The sequence below is a fragment of the Octodon degus genome, unplaced genomic scaffold (assembly GCF_000260255.1).
Source record: "Octodon degus isolate 3935 unplaced genomic scaffold, OctDeg1.0 scaffold00118, whole genome shotgun sequence".
Classification (NCBI taxonomy): Eukaryota; Metazoa; Chordata; class Mammalia; order Rodentia; family Octodontidae; genus Octodon; species Octodon degus.
In genome coordinates, this window is record NW_004524694.1 from 1,663,358 (window position 1) to 1,681,922 (window position 18,565).

At 36.3% G+C, this 18,565-nt stretch overlaps 1 protein-coding gene across 1 annotated transcript in view; it reads left to right on the forward strand.

The window, feature by feature from the left end:
* Positions 1-18,565, forward strand: part of Vps13b (vacuolar protein sorting 13 homolog B) — an 881,657-nt gene that overhangs the window by 173,040 nt on the left and 690,052 nt on the right. The window contains 1 exon segment of the mRNA XM_023699943.1: positions 17,426-17,492. Within this exon segment, the coding sequence (XP_023555711.1) occupies positions 17,426-17,492 (67 nt within the window).

Genomic DNA, 18,565 nt, shown 5'->3' on the forward strand with positions numbered 1-18,565 from the left:
CACGTACTGAAGTTCAGGTGGAGCTCTACAGAGTTTGGACTTATCCAGCTGCGTCTGGCTTATGTCTGGCTGTTGTGCTCAGCTCCTTCCCGGTGCGGACCAGGGCTAGGACTGGGTTTGGGCATTCCCGGAAATCGGCAGATATTCATACGGACCTTTGCTAGGACTTTGTCTGGGGGTTCCCGGAAGTCGACAGAAATTCCTACCCCCAGCCTGTGTCTTTTGATTGGTAAATTTACACCATTAACATTGATGGTTACAACTGATATGTATTGACTTCTTTTGCGTAAGTGGGGATTGAACTCAGACCTTTGTGCTTGCCAGGGAAGCGCTTATTCCACTGAGCCATCTCCCCGGCCCCTTGTATTGACTTATTGTTGTGATTTTATTTTCCTTTTGTTGGCTCCTCCTGTTTTTGCTCCTTCTGTTTAGTTGTTTGCCTTTCTTGGTTGGTTCCCTCTATTGGGGTTAATGGAGCTACAGTCCTTATTATCTCTTTTAGAATGTCATTTAAATCTTTTTGGAGTGTAGGTTTCGTGGTCATAAATTTCCTCAGATATACTTTGTCATGGAAGTATCTGATTTCTCTATCAGTTTAGAAGGATAGTTTTGTGGTGTATGTCAGTCTAGGTTGATGTGCGTTTTCTTTATTTTTTATTTTTTAATTTTTTTTTGCGTTTTTTGCGTTTTCCTTTAGAATATGCAATACTTCAACCTTTTCTTGACAGGAATGTTTGAGCTGTGATGTCAACTGTGATTGTGATGGGCTTTGCTTTATAGGTAACTTCTTTATTTTCTTTAACAGCATTTTTTTTCCTCATCATTTAGAGAATACATTATTAGTTTTTGTACTCAAACCCATGTCTTTAACAGCTTTTAAGTTCTATTCTTGTGTTGAATTTCTGGAAACTTGACCGATATGCCTAGCTATAGATTTTTTTTTTTTGATTGAGGCTAATTGGAATTCTATATGCCTCTTATAAGTATGTCAGATTCTTTTTCTCTATCACATGGATTTGAGACCTTTTTTTTTATTTTTCAGTTTATTTATTTACTTGTTTATTTTTATGTATTTAGGATAAGGTCTAGAGGGTTTCACTATGTAGATTGGATTTGTAGTGAGCCTTCTGTTTTCAGCATCCCAAGTGATGGGATTACAGGCACACGCCACCATATCTGGTCTTGAAACGTTTCTTTTTTTGTACCATTTGTGTAGTCTCCTTGTTTTTCTTTGACGCCAATCAATCCTAAATTACTGTTTTTTGTCTTACCTAGAAGCATTGATTTGTCATGGTGCTTTTCTATTTTTAAGAAATTTTTCTTTTTATCACTGCTAACCATAAGCTTGTCTTGTATATCTGAAATCCTGTTCTCAGATTCTTTAATCTGGTATAGATGTTTTCAATGGAATTTTTATTCACCTGGATAACTATGTGAATCTTCCTTATGGATTCCATTTGTTTCCTATGCTAAGCATTTTTGGCTTTCATAATATTTTTATGCACCTGTATTTTTTTGTCTGTGTCTGATCTAAAGTTACTAAGTATGGTTTTCATTGTGGATACCATCTCTGCTCTTATCTTAGGTATTTGCTGATTTGATTTTTTTCTAGATCTCTATGTAATTGCTTTGTTGTTGCCCCTTCAGAGAAGCCAGGTAGGTGCTTTCAGATTGTCTGACATCAGTTTGCCCTCTGTTTGCCTTTGGTAAACTGGATGTCTTGGGTTGTATCTTGTTTAAGGTGTCTTCTCATTTTCTTGGTTTAATTCCTGAAATTATGCTTATAAATCACCGGTTGTGGATTGCTTTATTGCTAGCATTTATAATCCATAGGAAATGACTTCTTCTACTAGGTTATTCATGTGTAGATGGTTTTTGGGTTTTCATTGAGTGTAAGATCTACCTCTTCAATTGTTTGGAGATGGTAAGTTGCTGCCTGTTTAGCCCAGACCCTGGTTCTTTGGCAGTTTGCCACAGCATTTTCTGTGACCCTTATTCAGTCTTAGTCTTGAAATACCAGATATTCAAAACAGTTATGTTACTTTTGGCTATAATGTTACCATCAGCAATAATAACAGCATCAAACACAGCCTAGAAAATGACAAACTGAGCTAACCATTAGTTTGCCATGTTTTAGCATGTGAACTAGATTTGTAGTTATATAATAAAATCTAAACCAGAAAATTATTTGCAGTACACAAGTTCATAATATTTCAATTTTGCCATCAAGGCTTAAAATTTAAAATTGGTTAAGGAGATCATAGAGAAGTGGAAGAAAAGGAAGAGAATAGTTGTAAGGCTGGAGGACAAAGGGGGAACTTCGGGAAACTTGTTCAGGAGAATGAGGGAAGGAGAGAAAGAAATGAAATGAAGAAAAGAAAAGAATCATAACCACTAAAAGGCTGGAAACCATGTTCACACTCATATAAAAACAAGCTGAAACAGTGAAGGTGAAAAGAAAATCAGAAAACAAAAACAAAACCACCACTATAAGAACATAATCCAAGAAGAAGGGAAAAAAGAAAAGAAAAACAAAAAGTGAACTTCCAGGTATGTCTTTACTTTCACTGTTGGACAACATGTGGCGACAGAGCCCCAGTCAGTGCCAGTCTATCCAGGCAAGCTAGTAGTAGCTTTTTGGTAGAGTACTGAATAGTCTCAGTGAGCCTGCACCTTCTAGCTGAGACTAGATTCATTCAGCCTGCATGTATCAGTGTACCTTCCTTGGTACTGAGCTTAGTTGGCAGCCACTAGATGGAACCAGCAGCCACTCTGAATTCTGAGCTCAGTTGGCCCTTCTCCAAGATGACTCTTGGCTAGTTGCTCCTTTGCACAGAACTACTGAGCCCTCAGCACTTAGTGCCAGCTACTTCAGTCCTTCATATCTGCTGCTGCCTTTCATTGCTGCATCTCTCTGTGGATGTATCTGCAGTCTCCAGAAGTAACAGTGTGTCTGTGTGTTTGAATTGCTTCTGCTGTGTGGTGAATCCCACTTCAGAGAGAAGGTTCCTCTGGCTACCTCTTTTTTTGTAGAAGTTTGTCTCTGTCTGTGGGCTTCTAGTCATGCTTTAGATCCTTTCTGGGTCAAGGGGACACTTTCCTCTTTCTTGTTGTCCTCACATTGCTATATTACATTGTCAGGACAGTAACTCTCAGAGAGGCTTTTTGTCTGCTGTTTACTACTCTGCCATCTTAATGCTTCCCTCCTAGTTTTACTTGTGTTCAACAAAAAATTGAATAAGACAAACCAAAATTGGTGCCAAAAATTTATTTGAATAGTGAAGGGTGAAGGGATAAACTGGCTCTGCAGAGCAAACTTGGATCCAACTTAGAGGAAAGGGGAAAATCAGCAAAAATAAAACTCCACCCTGCTCTAGAAGGCACAGAGTGGGCTATAACAGATGTCAGTACCTTACTTTGTGTGTCAGGTTGTATGGATATTTTCAATTTCAAGTCTTGGTGTTTAGGAGAGATCACTCATTTAGAATCAAAGATCCTCTTAACTACTGAAGTAACTAAATGAAGGTTAATTTGTTTGACTGAGTTTCAGTTAATTCAAAATGGTATCCTTGGGCTGGTGAGATAGCTTAGCAGACCAAAGCATTTGCTTAAGTGAGCACAGGGACTGCATTTTGATCCTTGGCATCACATACTGCACCAGCCCCACCCCTAGGGTGAGCTGAACCACCCACAGAGTCCAGATGTAGTGGCATAAGCCTTAAATCCCAGCTCTGGGGAGGCTGAAGAACAGGAGGATCACTATGAGTATGAACTGCATGGTGAGACCCTATAAGAATCAAATACACTTAAAAAAATTGATATCCTTATAGTTGCCTATCGTTCTTGCGCATGACAGATATGGCATTGTTTTTTAAGTTGATTTGTTGTTCTTCTGGACTTACATCCTTGATGGGATTCATCCATGTTGAGATAATTCCCTATAGAAGTGGTTCAAGGGTCAAAGAAACTGAGATGACTCTTATTGCACTTAATGTAAATGATCCTGTTTTAACCTAGAGTACTATAGGGCAGAAGTAAATTTAATAATAAGAAAAAAAGTTAATTGGGATAATAAGTAGTGGTGTTGGTGAGTTAACAACAAAATCCAAGACATTGGTTAAGTATAGGTATTCGGACTTCTTCAAGAAAGTCTACATTGGTGCCTCACATATCTGTTTATAGGAAGTCTTACTAAGCTCACAGACATACATTCTCACTCCTAGCGATGCCAAAGGGTAGTACATCAGTACATTTATAAATGAAAGTGACAATGCAATTGGTGATAGAAATCTGAAACCAAACCTTTTCAATTACTTTTCACAAACTTTGCAGCTGTCTGCTAAGCATTTCAGGACTGGATGCCATGAAATTTGAATAGTGTTGAATTCATTCACCTTTTTATGTTGATAGTTCTCTTGCATCAATTTTATTGGCTTATGACCAGTAATATTGCTGTTGGCAGGTTATGCATCCTGTTTTACAGATGGGAAAATTTATGCTAAGAACTTTTCAGTGTTTTTTATAAAGCATCATCCCACAGCTATTCACTGAGTCAATTTTTGAAGCCAGGCCTTTACACTTATTATTATTTCTCCTGTAACAAAGTATCTTCTTGGTAAATGAGACCAGAAATACATTAAGAAATTAAAACTTAGTATTCCATTAGATGTTATTTAATGAAACTATAAAGAACATTAGAAATTTAGTTTTTATAAAGAAATTTTGGGGCCGGGGAGATATGGCTTAGTAGAATAAATACTTCCCTGGCAAGCGCAAGGCCCTGAGTTCAATTCCCAGTTCCGCAAAAAAAAAAAAAAAAAGAAATTCTAAAGATAGAGCAGTAATTTAAAATTCAACTAAATTTGGGATTATTGAATTATTAGTTTTTTATTCATGTTTATGATCATATTCGAATTATAGATACTCTAATGATAGCAATTTATCCAGATGTTTAAATTCAAAATAACATGTGAATTTGGTTTGCTCTGGAAAACAAGGATTTGTTACTATTTTTTTTTTTCCACATCCAAGTCATTATTTTGTTGACACTGTAGATACATTATAGTGGCATTTGCAGGGAATTAACTTGTAGATTTAAAAGCTGTGTAGAAGTAATCAAATGGACATTTGACTCCCTCATGTAAATGATGTCTTACTGTTAAAATAAAAATCTACTTTCCAGAAAGTAACTGTAAAAGTATTTTATGCAAGATTTCATGTGGGATACCTTAATGGTAGAATAATAAATTTTGTCTCATAAAAGTGAAATTCAATAATACAGTAGCTTTCTCAGCTCAGTAGCATCTGGTCTATTCTCATGAGAGCCAATATTTTCCAACTCATTAGGATCATGTCGTTCTGTATGTCGTCAACATTGACTTAGCCAAGCTACCTTTACTTACATAACTGCCAAACTATTAAATAGGTCTCTTGTGGAGTGAAGTCAAATATTCCTCTTACTTCTGCCTTAGAAGAGAGGAAGAAAGTGTACATACTGTAACATTTAAACATCTGGTCTAAAACCACATCAGTGTAACTTTGAGTAAAGTTACGGATTTAGTATTCTTCCCAGGTGTGCATATAAAAAAGGATTTTGGAGTTGTTGCATAGTTCTTTAACCACTTATAAAAAAATACTGTGAAGGTATAGTGATACACTTTTTATATTCCTCTGTTTTCAAGCTACTTCCCCTGCTTCACTCCATATCTTAAAAGATTGCTAATATGTTCTAAAAAATGTATTTTGGGGCTGTTATAAAATTTTTCTTGTTAGATATAGGCATTGGTTATGAATTAAGAAATAATACTGATTTGAATTAGATTTTTAGTAAAAATTACCTTTTGTAAATCCTGTAAATTTTCATATGCCTGTAAATGAGCTTTTTATAATGTGGATGCTTATTGAATTTAAAGCTTCCATTTAAATAGAATTCATGTCCAGGCAATAAGAATTCATTTTTTGAATATGTGATCATTATTGAGATATGAATAACTTATATAAGTCTCAAATACTCATTTAGAGTGTTAGTGACATATATTAATTTTGTTCTTATTTTTTGCCTTAGGAATTTGATAATGTTTATAATTTTCTTTCTGATAGTACTTCTTGGCCTAAGACAGTGTATTTTAGGTGTGACTTAATAAAAGAGAGTGGACTTGTTATCGAATTGAAAGTAATTTTAGACAGCAGAAATTACCTTGTATAAAATTGGAGTTTGCCAAGTAATTTGCTAGATATATAATGCCTTACATTACAATTAAGTATATTGTGTGGATTTTTGAAAAGGAGGCAGTATATGCCTTTAGTGTGATTTGTCAGTATTAAAATCTTTTATAAGCAATATCATGGAAAGTGTATTTTACTACATTAATACTGAAAATGTGTTAGAAAGAAATGTGTTAAATTGATGCAGAAAAGACAACATTGTTTTTTTTTTTTGCTTTTGAAGTTTGACTTTATGCTATATTGTCTTATAACCTAAAATATATTTCTTTCATTTGTATTCACTTTCTAAACTTCTAAAAATATGTTCTGTGTCATGTGTTTAGTTATAGCATAAAACAGACCTCATTCTAGTAAAGGACATAGAGTGTTTTGTGTCAGCTATTGTAAGGTCAGGTGTGGCTTTAAAGTAGGGCAAGCATTCATTATACACAGTAGAAAAAGACTATTAATATTATAGAAGAGTTAAGAAAGTGCCACAAACTAAGTTCTAAATGTTAGAATTTCAACATAAAAATGAGGGAAAAAGAGGAGGATCTGGTTTGCTGTCTGCCCACAATGAAAGCCCCCTTTTCTGTCAGCAAACTCCAGGCCCTTCACTTTTAATGTTTCCAGGAATCTTTCTTATATTTAAATAATCTTTATTTCAGAGTTGAGAGGTTAGTTGTAGCTATATGATTTGACTGATAGTAAAATGGGATAAATTTTTGCTCTTGAACAGCTCCTCTTAGTATTGTTACCATTCCTTTGCCAGGAGCAGGAGCTGGCTGTCTGCTCTAGGTAGAATTAGATGACCACTGTTAGTCAGCAGATGGAAAGAGGACTAACTTTGCCATTTAAGTTGTAATTTTAGAGATGTCCTTGTATATAGATTGAGTGAAACAGTTTTGTCAATATGCCATTGTATAGTGATTATTGCTCTGGTGTTATTAACCATCAATAGAAATTTTGTCTGACCTTTGCAGATCTAGAATACTGAAAAATAAACTTTATTGGTCTAATTGTATAAGATTTTTTCCTTGTAGCATTGCTTATTACTGCTTTTTTCCTTATTTTACAAATTAAAATTGCATGGTAACTATTGTCATTTTGTAATATATTCAGTGTTTGTCATATCCTGTTTCTGGCAGGAAGCTTTGGTAGTCTTTTTTTTTTTTTTTTTGGTACTGGGTGTTCAAACTCAGGACCTTGGTTTTCCAGGCAGGCATTTATGCCACTGAGCTATATCGCCAGCCTGAGATTGACATGTCACTGGGGGTAGTTGGAAAGAAACAATAATCTATTTAACTCTTTTTTTTTTTATGAGTGCCTTTCTTTCTTTTCTTGTCCAGTTGCTCTGATTAAAATTTATCGTACAGATGAGTGTGTTGGTGTACACCTGAAATCCCACTGACTCAGAGGCTGAGAGAGATGGATCACAAGTTCAAGCCCATCCTGGGTAATTTAATGACATAGGGAGACACAGACTCACCATTAAAAAAAAAAAAAGAGTTGGTATTGTTGCTTAGTGCAGAGGCCTTACTACCATAAAAACAAGCAAGCAGACACACAGAAACACACAGCCCTCCTCCAAACAAAAACAACAACAAAAACCTTAGTACGGTATAAGAGTGAACATTTTGATCTTGTTTCTGATCTTGTATGAAATCATTTGACCATTGACCCTAGGTGTGATGAATTGTGTTTTTTTGTTACCGTCCTTTATCAGACTGAGAAATTTCCATTCTTAGTTTGTTGTGCTGTAGATTTTTAACTGAACTCCCCCAGTTCTTGTGAAGAAGATCTGCTTACAAAAAAAAGTGGTATGGTGTGGTGTTCTTTTACTACACTGATGTTTGTCTTTGGAAACAAAAAGTGAAATCACTGTCTTGGTAAAAACTCTTTAGGCTGCTGTAATAGATGTTATTGCTTGAATTCCCAGCACTCATTCTTCTTTCGTTCTATCGGTGAATATGTTTTGCTTTTTGAAAAATTTTTGTTTTTTTAAAGATAAGGTCTTACCATGTAGTTTTGGCTGTCCTTTAACTCACTGTGTGGCTTAGCTGGCCTCGAGTTTATCATAATCCTCCTGCCTCAGCCTTTAAGGTGCTGTGATTACAGGCATGTGCCCCCTTGCCTAGCTAGGGAACACATTATTTTTGCCCTGTGAAATAGTCATCCATTTTTGATGGAACTGGTACATGACTCAATTTCAAATTCCAAAATAACTGTTATATAAACTCCAGATAAAATTTCACATGGAATTAGGATATTATTTGCAAACTAGAAGACAGAACTCAGTAAAATGACTAGTAATTTTTTCCATATATTATTTGACCTACTTTTTAGTTCCTTTCTTATAAGAAATAGTCACTTTTTAGTAAATCTTCATTTCTCTAACAGCCTACTTGCTACTCCACACCCACTTACTCCTCTATATCATTGGAACTACTCTTTGTTTTCATCCATGATTTAGGAGCTGGTACCAATCCTGTCCTAAATGTGGGGATAATTTAAGGAATGCATAATCCGTAGTTGACTGAGGAGCATCTTCCTAGCTTTGCATTTAATCCTGTTTTGACTATATGCTTAACCCAGGGGATTGTATTGTTACTGCCATTTCAGTTGCTGAGTGTGTATTTCTTCTACTGGGCCACATTCTCTATCTAGTATTATAGCTCATCAAAGACCAAGACCATGAAGACCACATACACTCTTAGGTTATACCATATTTCAGCCTTTGGATGTTGTACTTCCCTATTTAAGTACATCTATTTGCTGACTATGCATTCTACTTGATTTGATAGTTATTATTGATTATATTACATTTGCCTGTTGGAATAATTACTGTTTTTTTTAATTGACTGGTATTAGATCTGCCCATGATATTGTGCCCTGTATAACATTCTCAAGGTTGGGGTTTGGTAAATCTGGCTCAGCAATTGTTTATTTAGGTAGTTAGAATTTTATTGGAACATAATCATGCTTTTGACTCCTTTAAATATGTCTGAAATTGCTTTCATACCATGATGGTATAGTTGAGTAACTGTGACTGAGAATGTATGATCTACAAATATGAAATCATTCTGTTACCTGACCCTTTACCAGGAAAGCATTGTTTACTATATAAAGTATAATTTCTAACCTTGTACTTCTTATTTTATGGTTTCTATCTCCCCTTTCCCCCCCACGCCCCCAGTGTGCTCATAGTTAGGGCTTTTGAGAGGGGATTTCATCGTGTGTGTGATACTCATTGGTAAGAAAAATACGTTGGGAGGTGAACCTTGGTGTTGGGGGTAGGTCACTGGGGCTGTGGCCTACAAGGGTCTTTGTCCTTCTCTCCTCCCTTGATCTCTCCCTCTCCCTCTCCCTCTCCTTCTCCCTCTCCCTCTCCCTCTCCTTCTCCCTCTCCCTCTCCTTCTCCCTCTCCCTCTCCCTCCTGTTGCCATACCATGAACTGCTAGAACTCATCTGCCATGCCCCTTTGCTATGCTGCCCTGCCTTGGAGCCAGCCAACTGTGAATAGAAATCTCTACAGTCTTGAGATCTAAAATAAACTTTTCCTCCTTTAATTTTTGGATTTCGGGTATTTGTGTCTTAGTGACAAGGAGGTAGCTAAAATAAGGTACATTTTATTTGTGGAGAGTTTGTGAAAAAATTAGCATATTAAAAATTAGCATATTGTGACATTTCCATCTGCATTTTAATTTCACCCAATCAAATATCAGACACAGGAGGTCTTCAGTTTCAAATAATCTTCTCTGTTAACTTTTTTAAAAACCACCATTTTGTTAAAACATCTTCTTTAACAAAATACATATAGTTAAATGGTTACAGTAATTGACATTTTTTAGCTCTGCTTCAGTAAAATAACCATAGTAAATCACCAAGCACAATCAAACTTGTCTTCTACTTTTACAGTCAGTATCTGTTTCTTTACTTTCACTTCTCTTACTGTAGAGAAGTGAAACAACTCCATTTCTTTTTCCCCTTCCAATTTGTTGTATACCATTTACCAAGAGTGAATTTCAAAAATTCCTATGTAACCATATTGTTACTTCTTCATGGACTTCCTGTTAATTGTAGGTTAAAAGCTCAATTCTGGCCTTATATTCTATTAATCCTTCAGTTTCTGAAAAGAGCTGCACCCCCACCCCCATGGGTTTTTTCTCAATGCTCTTGTCTATGTTACATCTGTTTTTATCAACTTATCCTTTAGAGCCCGGCTCCCATGTGAGTCCCATAGGGAAACATTTTTAAGTAGAAAACACATTCCACAAGGTCAGTACCGTGTCTAATTTATTCCCCTGTTATCTCCTTAGCAATTAATATTTACTTTGGAGAATGTCTGAAGATAGTGTTTATCTGCTTTTTTGGGGAGATCTTCAGAATTTACATAGCTTACAAATTCTAATACTTCTTAAGGCATACTTTTTTTTTTTTTTTTTTTCCCTCTTTGCTTTCTAGAAAAAAATGGAATAAGTTATTTTTTTTTTTTTTTTTTTTCTTCCCCCTTTGCACTATCTGTTGTTTGGAGGATGAACTTGGATATCTGGCATTTAGTGAGCGAAGTTGACCTCTTATAAATAATATATGGGAAATAACTGTTAGCAAGAAAATAATGCAAATTGAATTACATGTGACGAGTTGTTAAAGTAGAAGTGCTACTTGCTTTCTTGTATTTTGGGTCCTTATGACCACCTATACATTTATATATTCTCTGGAAGGATTCACAGGAATTATTATATATTACTACTTATGGGTAAGATTTATTTTAGTAATGTAGTAAGAAATCATATAGATCATAAGGTGAAAAGACACAGGCAGAGAGTGGAGAAATCCATGCATGTGCTTTATTATGCTCACTTTCTCCCATGAGGAGGTACGTTTGAGTTTGCTTCATTTTCCAGTGACAGAAATGCAGTAATGTGCCATGTTTCTGCTCAAGGAAGCCCATTCAGTTGCCAAGGCTTTTTTGGGAAGCTGATTATATAAGCAGCGTCTGCCTAGCAGGCATCACAATTCAAGACTCCCAGAAGGCAAGCAGATATTACAGTTTTTTTCCTTTTAAATGTGTGAGCACAGTGAGGCAGTCTTATCAGTTAGAGAATTGAGGCAAGCTTAGTTCTGAGTTGCTGTCAGTCAAGAGCTAGTATTCCAAGCAATTACTTCTGAGGATAGCAGTTTTTAGGAATTCTGTGGTAGTGTGCCTTAGTTACCTTTCCCATTGCTGAAACAAAATACCTGACAAAGTTAGAGGAGGAAAGGTTTATTTGGCTCACAGCTATAGAGGTTTCATCCCATAATCAGCCTGCTTCAAGTCAGATTGGGAGGAGAAATAGTATATGGTAAGCAGGTAGATGAGAGCCCATTAGCCCTCTTTCTGTCCCTTTTATTTATGCAGCCTACCTACCCTAGGGTGGATATAGCTCTCACATCCTTAATCCTAGCCAGAACTAAGCCAAACCAATCAGCAAACTGATTTAATAATCACACACCCTTGATTCTAACATTATATAGCTTAGATCTAGTCACCTCTGAAAAACCCACCTCTGTGACTGCATGAAGCTTTGAAGGGACATGTAGACAAAAACCATAACATTTTTCCTAGTCTCTTCCTCCCTCCGTCTCTTTCTCCTTCCTGTCCTCCCTCCATCCTTTCTTCTGTCTGCCCATCTGTCTCTCCCTCCCTCTTAGGCTGGCCTTGAGCTTGATACATAGCTCAGGGTGGCCCTTGCACTTGCAGGCCACCTGCCTTAGCCTCCTACAGGGATGGGAGGAGGATGATGCCACCATACCTGACTCACTATTTGCCTTTTATTTTAATTAGATATTTTTTAGCTTGATACATTTTTTACCTTGAACAAAACTGAAATTCTGTTAGTAACTAAGAAAGGGGAATGAATACCAATTCTGTTATTCTTTTTTCAGACATCCCTTAGAGAACCCTGAATACCTTATAGGACAAATCATGCACTACACTAAGGTTAGCCACACTGATCATTCATCAATCCACTCATTCATGTATATACAGGTATTCAATGAGGAGACATGAGAACTTGCTACTCTGAAAAATAAAAGACAAACAATAAGGGGCCAGGGAGATGGCTCAGTGGAATAAGCACTTCCCTGGCAAGTGCAAGGGCCTGAGTTCAATCCCTGGTTCCACCAAAAAAAAAAAAAAAAAAAAAAAAAAAAAAGATAAACAATACAACTGAAAAATGTTCTGAGTAGATAACCTAAAAGACATGGGAAAAGAGGGCGGTAATTCATGGCAGATGAAATCTCAATTGAGACAAAAGTTAAGTAGGGACACATCAATTTAAAAAGAGAAGTGCAGGCTGGCTAGATAGTTCATCAGTCTTTCAAATACACCAGATTTACTTCTGCTTCATGGCTTTTACTGCGTTCGTCTTCTTGCCTGTCATGCCCTTCCCTTTTGTTTTGTGTGTGTGTGTGTGTGTGTGTGTGTGTGTGTGTGTGTGTGTGGTTTAACCCAACCTGGGGGTGGGACTGGAGCTGCATGTGGTACCAGCGAGCAAACTACGTCCCTGCTCTTGCCAAAGCAGGTGCTTTAGACTGATGAGCTATCTTGCCATCAGTTGGGATAGGGAAAAAAGAGAGTTTCAGAGGAAAAGAAATAGGAAAATTAAATTTTGCACTGTATTTTTGAGTTTATGTATTTCATATTTGAAAACTGTGCTAACTAGAATCATACTCGCTAGTACCATGTAGCTATTGCTTAGTAGCTAGGCTTCATCTGGGCCTATGTTCCTCATATCATCTTTTTACTTATTGTCTAGGGTTGCTTTCATACTACACAGTAGAAGTGGAGTAGCTGTCCTAGAGATCAAATGGCTCACAACATATATAGAGCTTAAAACATATACAGTATTGCTTAACCCTTACATAAAATACATAAAAATTCTCATTCATGACCATGTCAGTGCAATAAGACAATCTAGGTGTGGGGCTACAGTTAAGTAAATTTCCTGCTTATCCTTTAGGCTGCTTCTTGGAATTTATACCAGTTAGGCTGGCTTGGAATTGCTTTCAGGAGGAAACAAGAATGCATAATTCTCCAGAATTGTCAGAGTGGCATCTTGAGGTTTCAAAATAGGTGAAACTGTTTTGAAACAACATATCAGTTTACAATCCAGTTTAGAGGCTCAGTCTGGCCTTGTGTTATGTAGCCTAAAAGATCATAATACCTCTTACAAGTTTTGGAAAAAAAATAGAAGAATGTGGCTCAGGATATAAATGGTGGAGTGTCTGTCTGGCAAGCGCAAAGTCATAAGTTTGATTCCTGGTAACCCCTGCCTATAAAATAAAATAAAATAAAATAAAACAGAAAAATAAATGTGATAGAGACCACCAACTCCTGGCAGTAAAAGGTTTGTAAATCCTGAGCTGTGTAATCCTCACTGCTTTTTTCCTGATTATTCCTCTGGAAATGACCAAAAAGAGATTAACCTGATATGAGGAGTGCTGCATTTAATGCTTTTCCTACCTTATTGAATGATCTGCTCACTGGATAAGAGGACTGAGGCTGAGTAACTGCAGTAATACAGTAGACTTAAATTTAGTCAGACCATTGGTGAATTAAACCCTGGCATTTTGGGAGACCTCCCTGTAGTAGAGGTCCCATGAAACTTGTTGCTTTAATGTAAGTAGTGAAGTAGGGGTTGAAATATCTCCTTATGGGTTTTGTCTTACTGCATTGTATGGTGCTATAACAGAATACCAGAGACTAATTTGAAATGAAGAGAAATTTACTGGATCACAGTTCTGAAAGCATACTTCTGCTGGAATAAAAAGATGAATGGGGTCTGTTGTCCATTTATCCACTACTCTTCTTTCTGATTCTTATCATACAAATGTTTGAACTTCTTAAATAATTAAGGTTGGTTAACATAAATGATTTAGAAGAGTGAATTTTAGGTTAAAATATGGATGTGAATTATTTTCATTGATGGAACATAATGTAGTTAGTTTATGAGTACGTTAAAGGACAAATTCTTGTGTATCTGCTGATTTGCAGTCAGGATGTTATGCTTTAAATTTTAGCCTCACAAATCTCTTACCCAGTCTGTCTGTCCCCACTGTTGCCTTTTTACTACTTGTGGTATCTTAGGCATATCACATAGTCTCAAAATCTGCAGTTTCTCCCTAAGAAAATATAGCTAGTAAAAAATTCTTCATGGTTTGCTTGTGATAAATTGCATTCATCAACAGGACCTGAGTTTGTAGTAGTTGGCTGTGTTTATTAACTCTTTTAATAGCAAAGATCAATTATCTCAGACTATTTTATGATTTAATGAATGAAAAATTTCCAATTCTATAAGGAAAAGAATGGATTAAATCTGGAAGGAGTTTAGTTGATGAAAAAAAGAATTGGTATTTAAAAAACTAGAATGGAAACTGATGAGCTATTTATTGAATATTGCATCATTTGTTTATTTTCTTCTATCCTTTCTTCTACAGAAAGCATGCAGTTATTTAAATGTCTCTAATTTCCTTTGAATGGACTAAATGGATGTGGTTTTTTTTTTTTTTTTTTTTTACATATCCTACTAGGTCAACTAGCTTTTACTGTCCAGTACAAAGGATTACCTTTATATTGTTAGTGCTTGCTCTTGGTTTATAAAATCACTGCTGGCACTGAAGATCATTTCTAGGAGTGTGTCGAAAGTTTAATTTAGAAAATAATTTATTTTACTGTGTATTATGAACACATTTTTTCTTTCTACCTATAATGTCAGTAATTATTAGAATAATGGGAGTGAAATTAAACATAATTTCTTTGTGAAGGAAATATTATGTTAATTAAAAAGGCATGTTAATAGTGTTGTAGATTGAGTACTCATGAGGCAGGCATACTTCTAAGTGCTTGGTATCTTTAAAGTTATTATTTATATTGGGCCTCAAAAGATTTAAGAAAAAGGGACAGTATTTCCCTGCATGTGCGTGAGAATCAGGACATTGAGAGAGCAACAATCATGTTCTTGGTTATGGATCTAAATTGCACAGATGGATTATCAATCCGTGTATTCTGACTGTACCTGGCCTCCTAACCACAGGACAGTACTGGTGCTTGTTTGTTAAGTATATAATGCTGCAGATGGTAGATGGATAGAGTAGTGATAATGTACATGAATACTTGCAGTTTATAAATATTGCTTCATATAGAAACCTTTTTATAATCTATAGTGAATTTATTTCTATGCACATATGTATGAGATTGAATAGAGGTAGCATTAAAAATCAAGTTTAATTTTTGAATGAAGCATTATCATTTTACTTGACTTAATGAGATAATATTTTATTAAAATTTTTTGTGTTGCTTTTCCGGCCTCCGCCGCTGTGCTGGCGATGGGAGTCGCAGGGATTGCGGCGGGCCCGGGGTTCGGGCCATGTGGCTTCCCACGCTGGGGCGCGGGTCCGAGGAGCGCGACCGCCCTGGCCTCGGGGGAGGCCTGCGTTGCCTGCCCGACAAATGGGGAGATTAGGAGGGGCTGCTTTTAGTGGTCGTGGGTGCCATGTAGTCTTAGACTAAAGCGGAGATGAGACGGTTTTTCGCATGTGAGCCCGAAAGGCCCCATCGTGCCCCTGGCCCTGTTGCCCTGCCCGGGGACAGGGGCTCAACCGTGAAACAGGTGCCGTAGCAGTGCGGAGCGCAGCGGCTGGCCCAGGTGTACAATGTGGCGGAGGCTGGACATTGCTCGGTGGACATGCTTGAAGCCAACTGTTAGCTTACTGCCACACGGGAGCACAAGTGACAAGGATGTCTAGTGAAGATTGTGAAAGTTGGGCTGGGGAAATAGCTCAGTAGAATAAGGGCTTGCCTGGCAAGTTCAAGGTTATGAGTTCAATTCCCCAGTACCGCCAAAAAAAAAAAAAAAAAAAAAAAAAGATTGTGAAAGTTTATAATCTTCAACTTGCTATGATAATTTAAAATTTCCAAGAGAGTCTGAAGACTGTTGAAATCGCCTCTGGGCAATCCATGAATATAATTTTTTAAGACAAGATATAAATAAACATTTTAATGTGCTTTGAAAAAAAATAAAATAGTGGTATGAGGCCTAGTGACAGGTTTTGATTACTCCTGTATCTTTTTCTATGGAAAGGAAATGCAGTTTATAACAAGTGACAGTTTTTTAGGTCATTTACAACTGTCTCACAGGCTGATAGTTTACTTTTAGGATTTAACTTCTTAGCAAAGACATCACATGGCATCAGAAGTGAGTTGAAATGAGAGCTCCCTCAGGAATATTCTTAATAGGAAGGAAGATGTGGGTCTGTGAGGTTGTGTGGGCTTGAATGTGATTTTTATTTGATATATGAGCTGTGACATAACTATTGCATGACTAAGATATGTTCGTAAGTGCTGTACTATGTGGATTTTTTTTTTCCTGAAACAAAGCCAGAAATAAAATCTTGAATGTGTGCATTTTCTGGGAAAAGAATATTTCATAGAAACATACGGAAACATTTCTAAGGTTTTTTCATTAAATACTTTGTAAGCATTTTTATGATTGTTCAAGTTAATATGTCATTTACCTCACATTTTCCAAGCTTTGTGGGACATGGGAAATCTTATAGTATTGTGATGTTTGAAAACAAGCAGATCAGATTTCAGGGCTGCACATTTTAGGATTAGATTAGATGATTATTTAAAAATTAGGATTGAATTATGGGTATATTTTTATTGCTATTAATAATATGGTTTCTCTGTTGCAAATTGGTTCCTTCACTATTTACAGTGGGATCTGAGGAGGGCATGTAGAAAGTGGTTATTTTCTTTTTATCCATCCATCCGTCTGTCCGTCCGTCCGTCCATCCATCTATTGTGGCCAGCTCAGCCCACCCTGCGTATGGGGCTGGTGTGGCATTTGATGCCAGGGATGAACTGTGGTCCCTGCATTTGTCTAAGCTTGCCTAAGCAGGCACTCATGTTTTAAATTGTGAAAGTATAAGTCAGCATAAAGTATAAGTCTTCCTTTAAATAATTAAAGGAAGAAAATATCAGTGTAACATGGAGTGTTTTTAGTTTTTCTCATTGTCTTCTTTCAATATATACATTTAAAAAATTATGTATCCATGATTTCATATTGTGTTTTTCTTTTTATAATACTTAAAAAAATTCTTTTGGCACTCAGATACCACTTCCATTATCTTTATCATTGTGAGAATCATACAAATAATTCTTGTTTCAGATTCTGAGTCTCTAACTCTGACTGCATCGTCCTCTTATCTGTGAGACATATTACTTGAAATGATATACAGTACATGTTGCCTCTGCACTTAGCTTTAATTCTGTATACTTGTTGGTTTTAAAGTTCCTTGACTTCAAATGTGACACATGAAGAACACTCTTGATTTGTTGCTGGTTCTTGTCTTTTATGTTTGACCTTGACAGGGAGCACTCTAATTAATGCCATCCTATATGGCCTTGCCTACTGCCCATATACTTGATAACTGCTTTATATAATCTGTACCCTATGATATTTTACTGAAATAGATGAAATTCATTTGGATATGGTAAGGAATTCTTATATTAAGATGGAACTTAAGTCATTCTGTAATCATAGGTAATGGTATTACTATTTACTTATTATCTTAGACAAAAAAACCTCAGAAATTTGTTTAACTTACCCTTTTCTTTAGTCTATATCTTATGAATCATCATGCTCTAGTATTTCTTCCTCCTAAATCTTCCTGGCTCTGGGCCTCTACTTCGTGTTACCATGCTTATGTTTCTGACTGGGACTGTTGTATTATTTTCCCTTATGATCTTCCAGTCCTTTCTCTTGCATTTCATTCTCTCCACTGAAGCCTCAGGGATCTTTCTAAAGAGAGTGCTGAGTATGTCCTTCCATAGTTTCCCATTGTCTTCAAAATAAAATTATGACATCTTCTCATGTCATTATATAGTCATGGCTTTCTCTTTGACTCATCACTGGAAATGTTTTTCTTTAAGCTCCCTTTTATATACTGTTTTGAACCATTGAACTACTTGTGGTGTCCCAAATATACATGATCTCTGATACTTCCTTGCTGATGCACACACTTGTAGTTGCATCTGTCTGGAGCATCTTTCTTAGTGTCATATATTGTTTGCCTCTTTTCCTTTAAGATATAGCTGAAGCTTCATTCCTTTAGTCTGATGTCCTTCTATGCTCAGAGTATGCTGTGTGGCATTGAGAGCCGTGCCTATAATATATGCCTTTAAATATTTGTAATGTCGTTATAAAAATTTATTTCACCAAGGCTTTTTGAAAATTCATTGACCCCTACAATTTAGTTTGTGTTTATTAGAGAATTTTACATTTTTATGCATATTTTAAAAGTTTTTTCTTTAAAT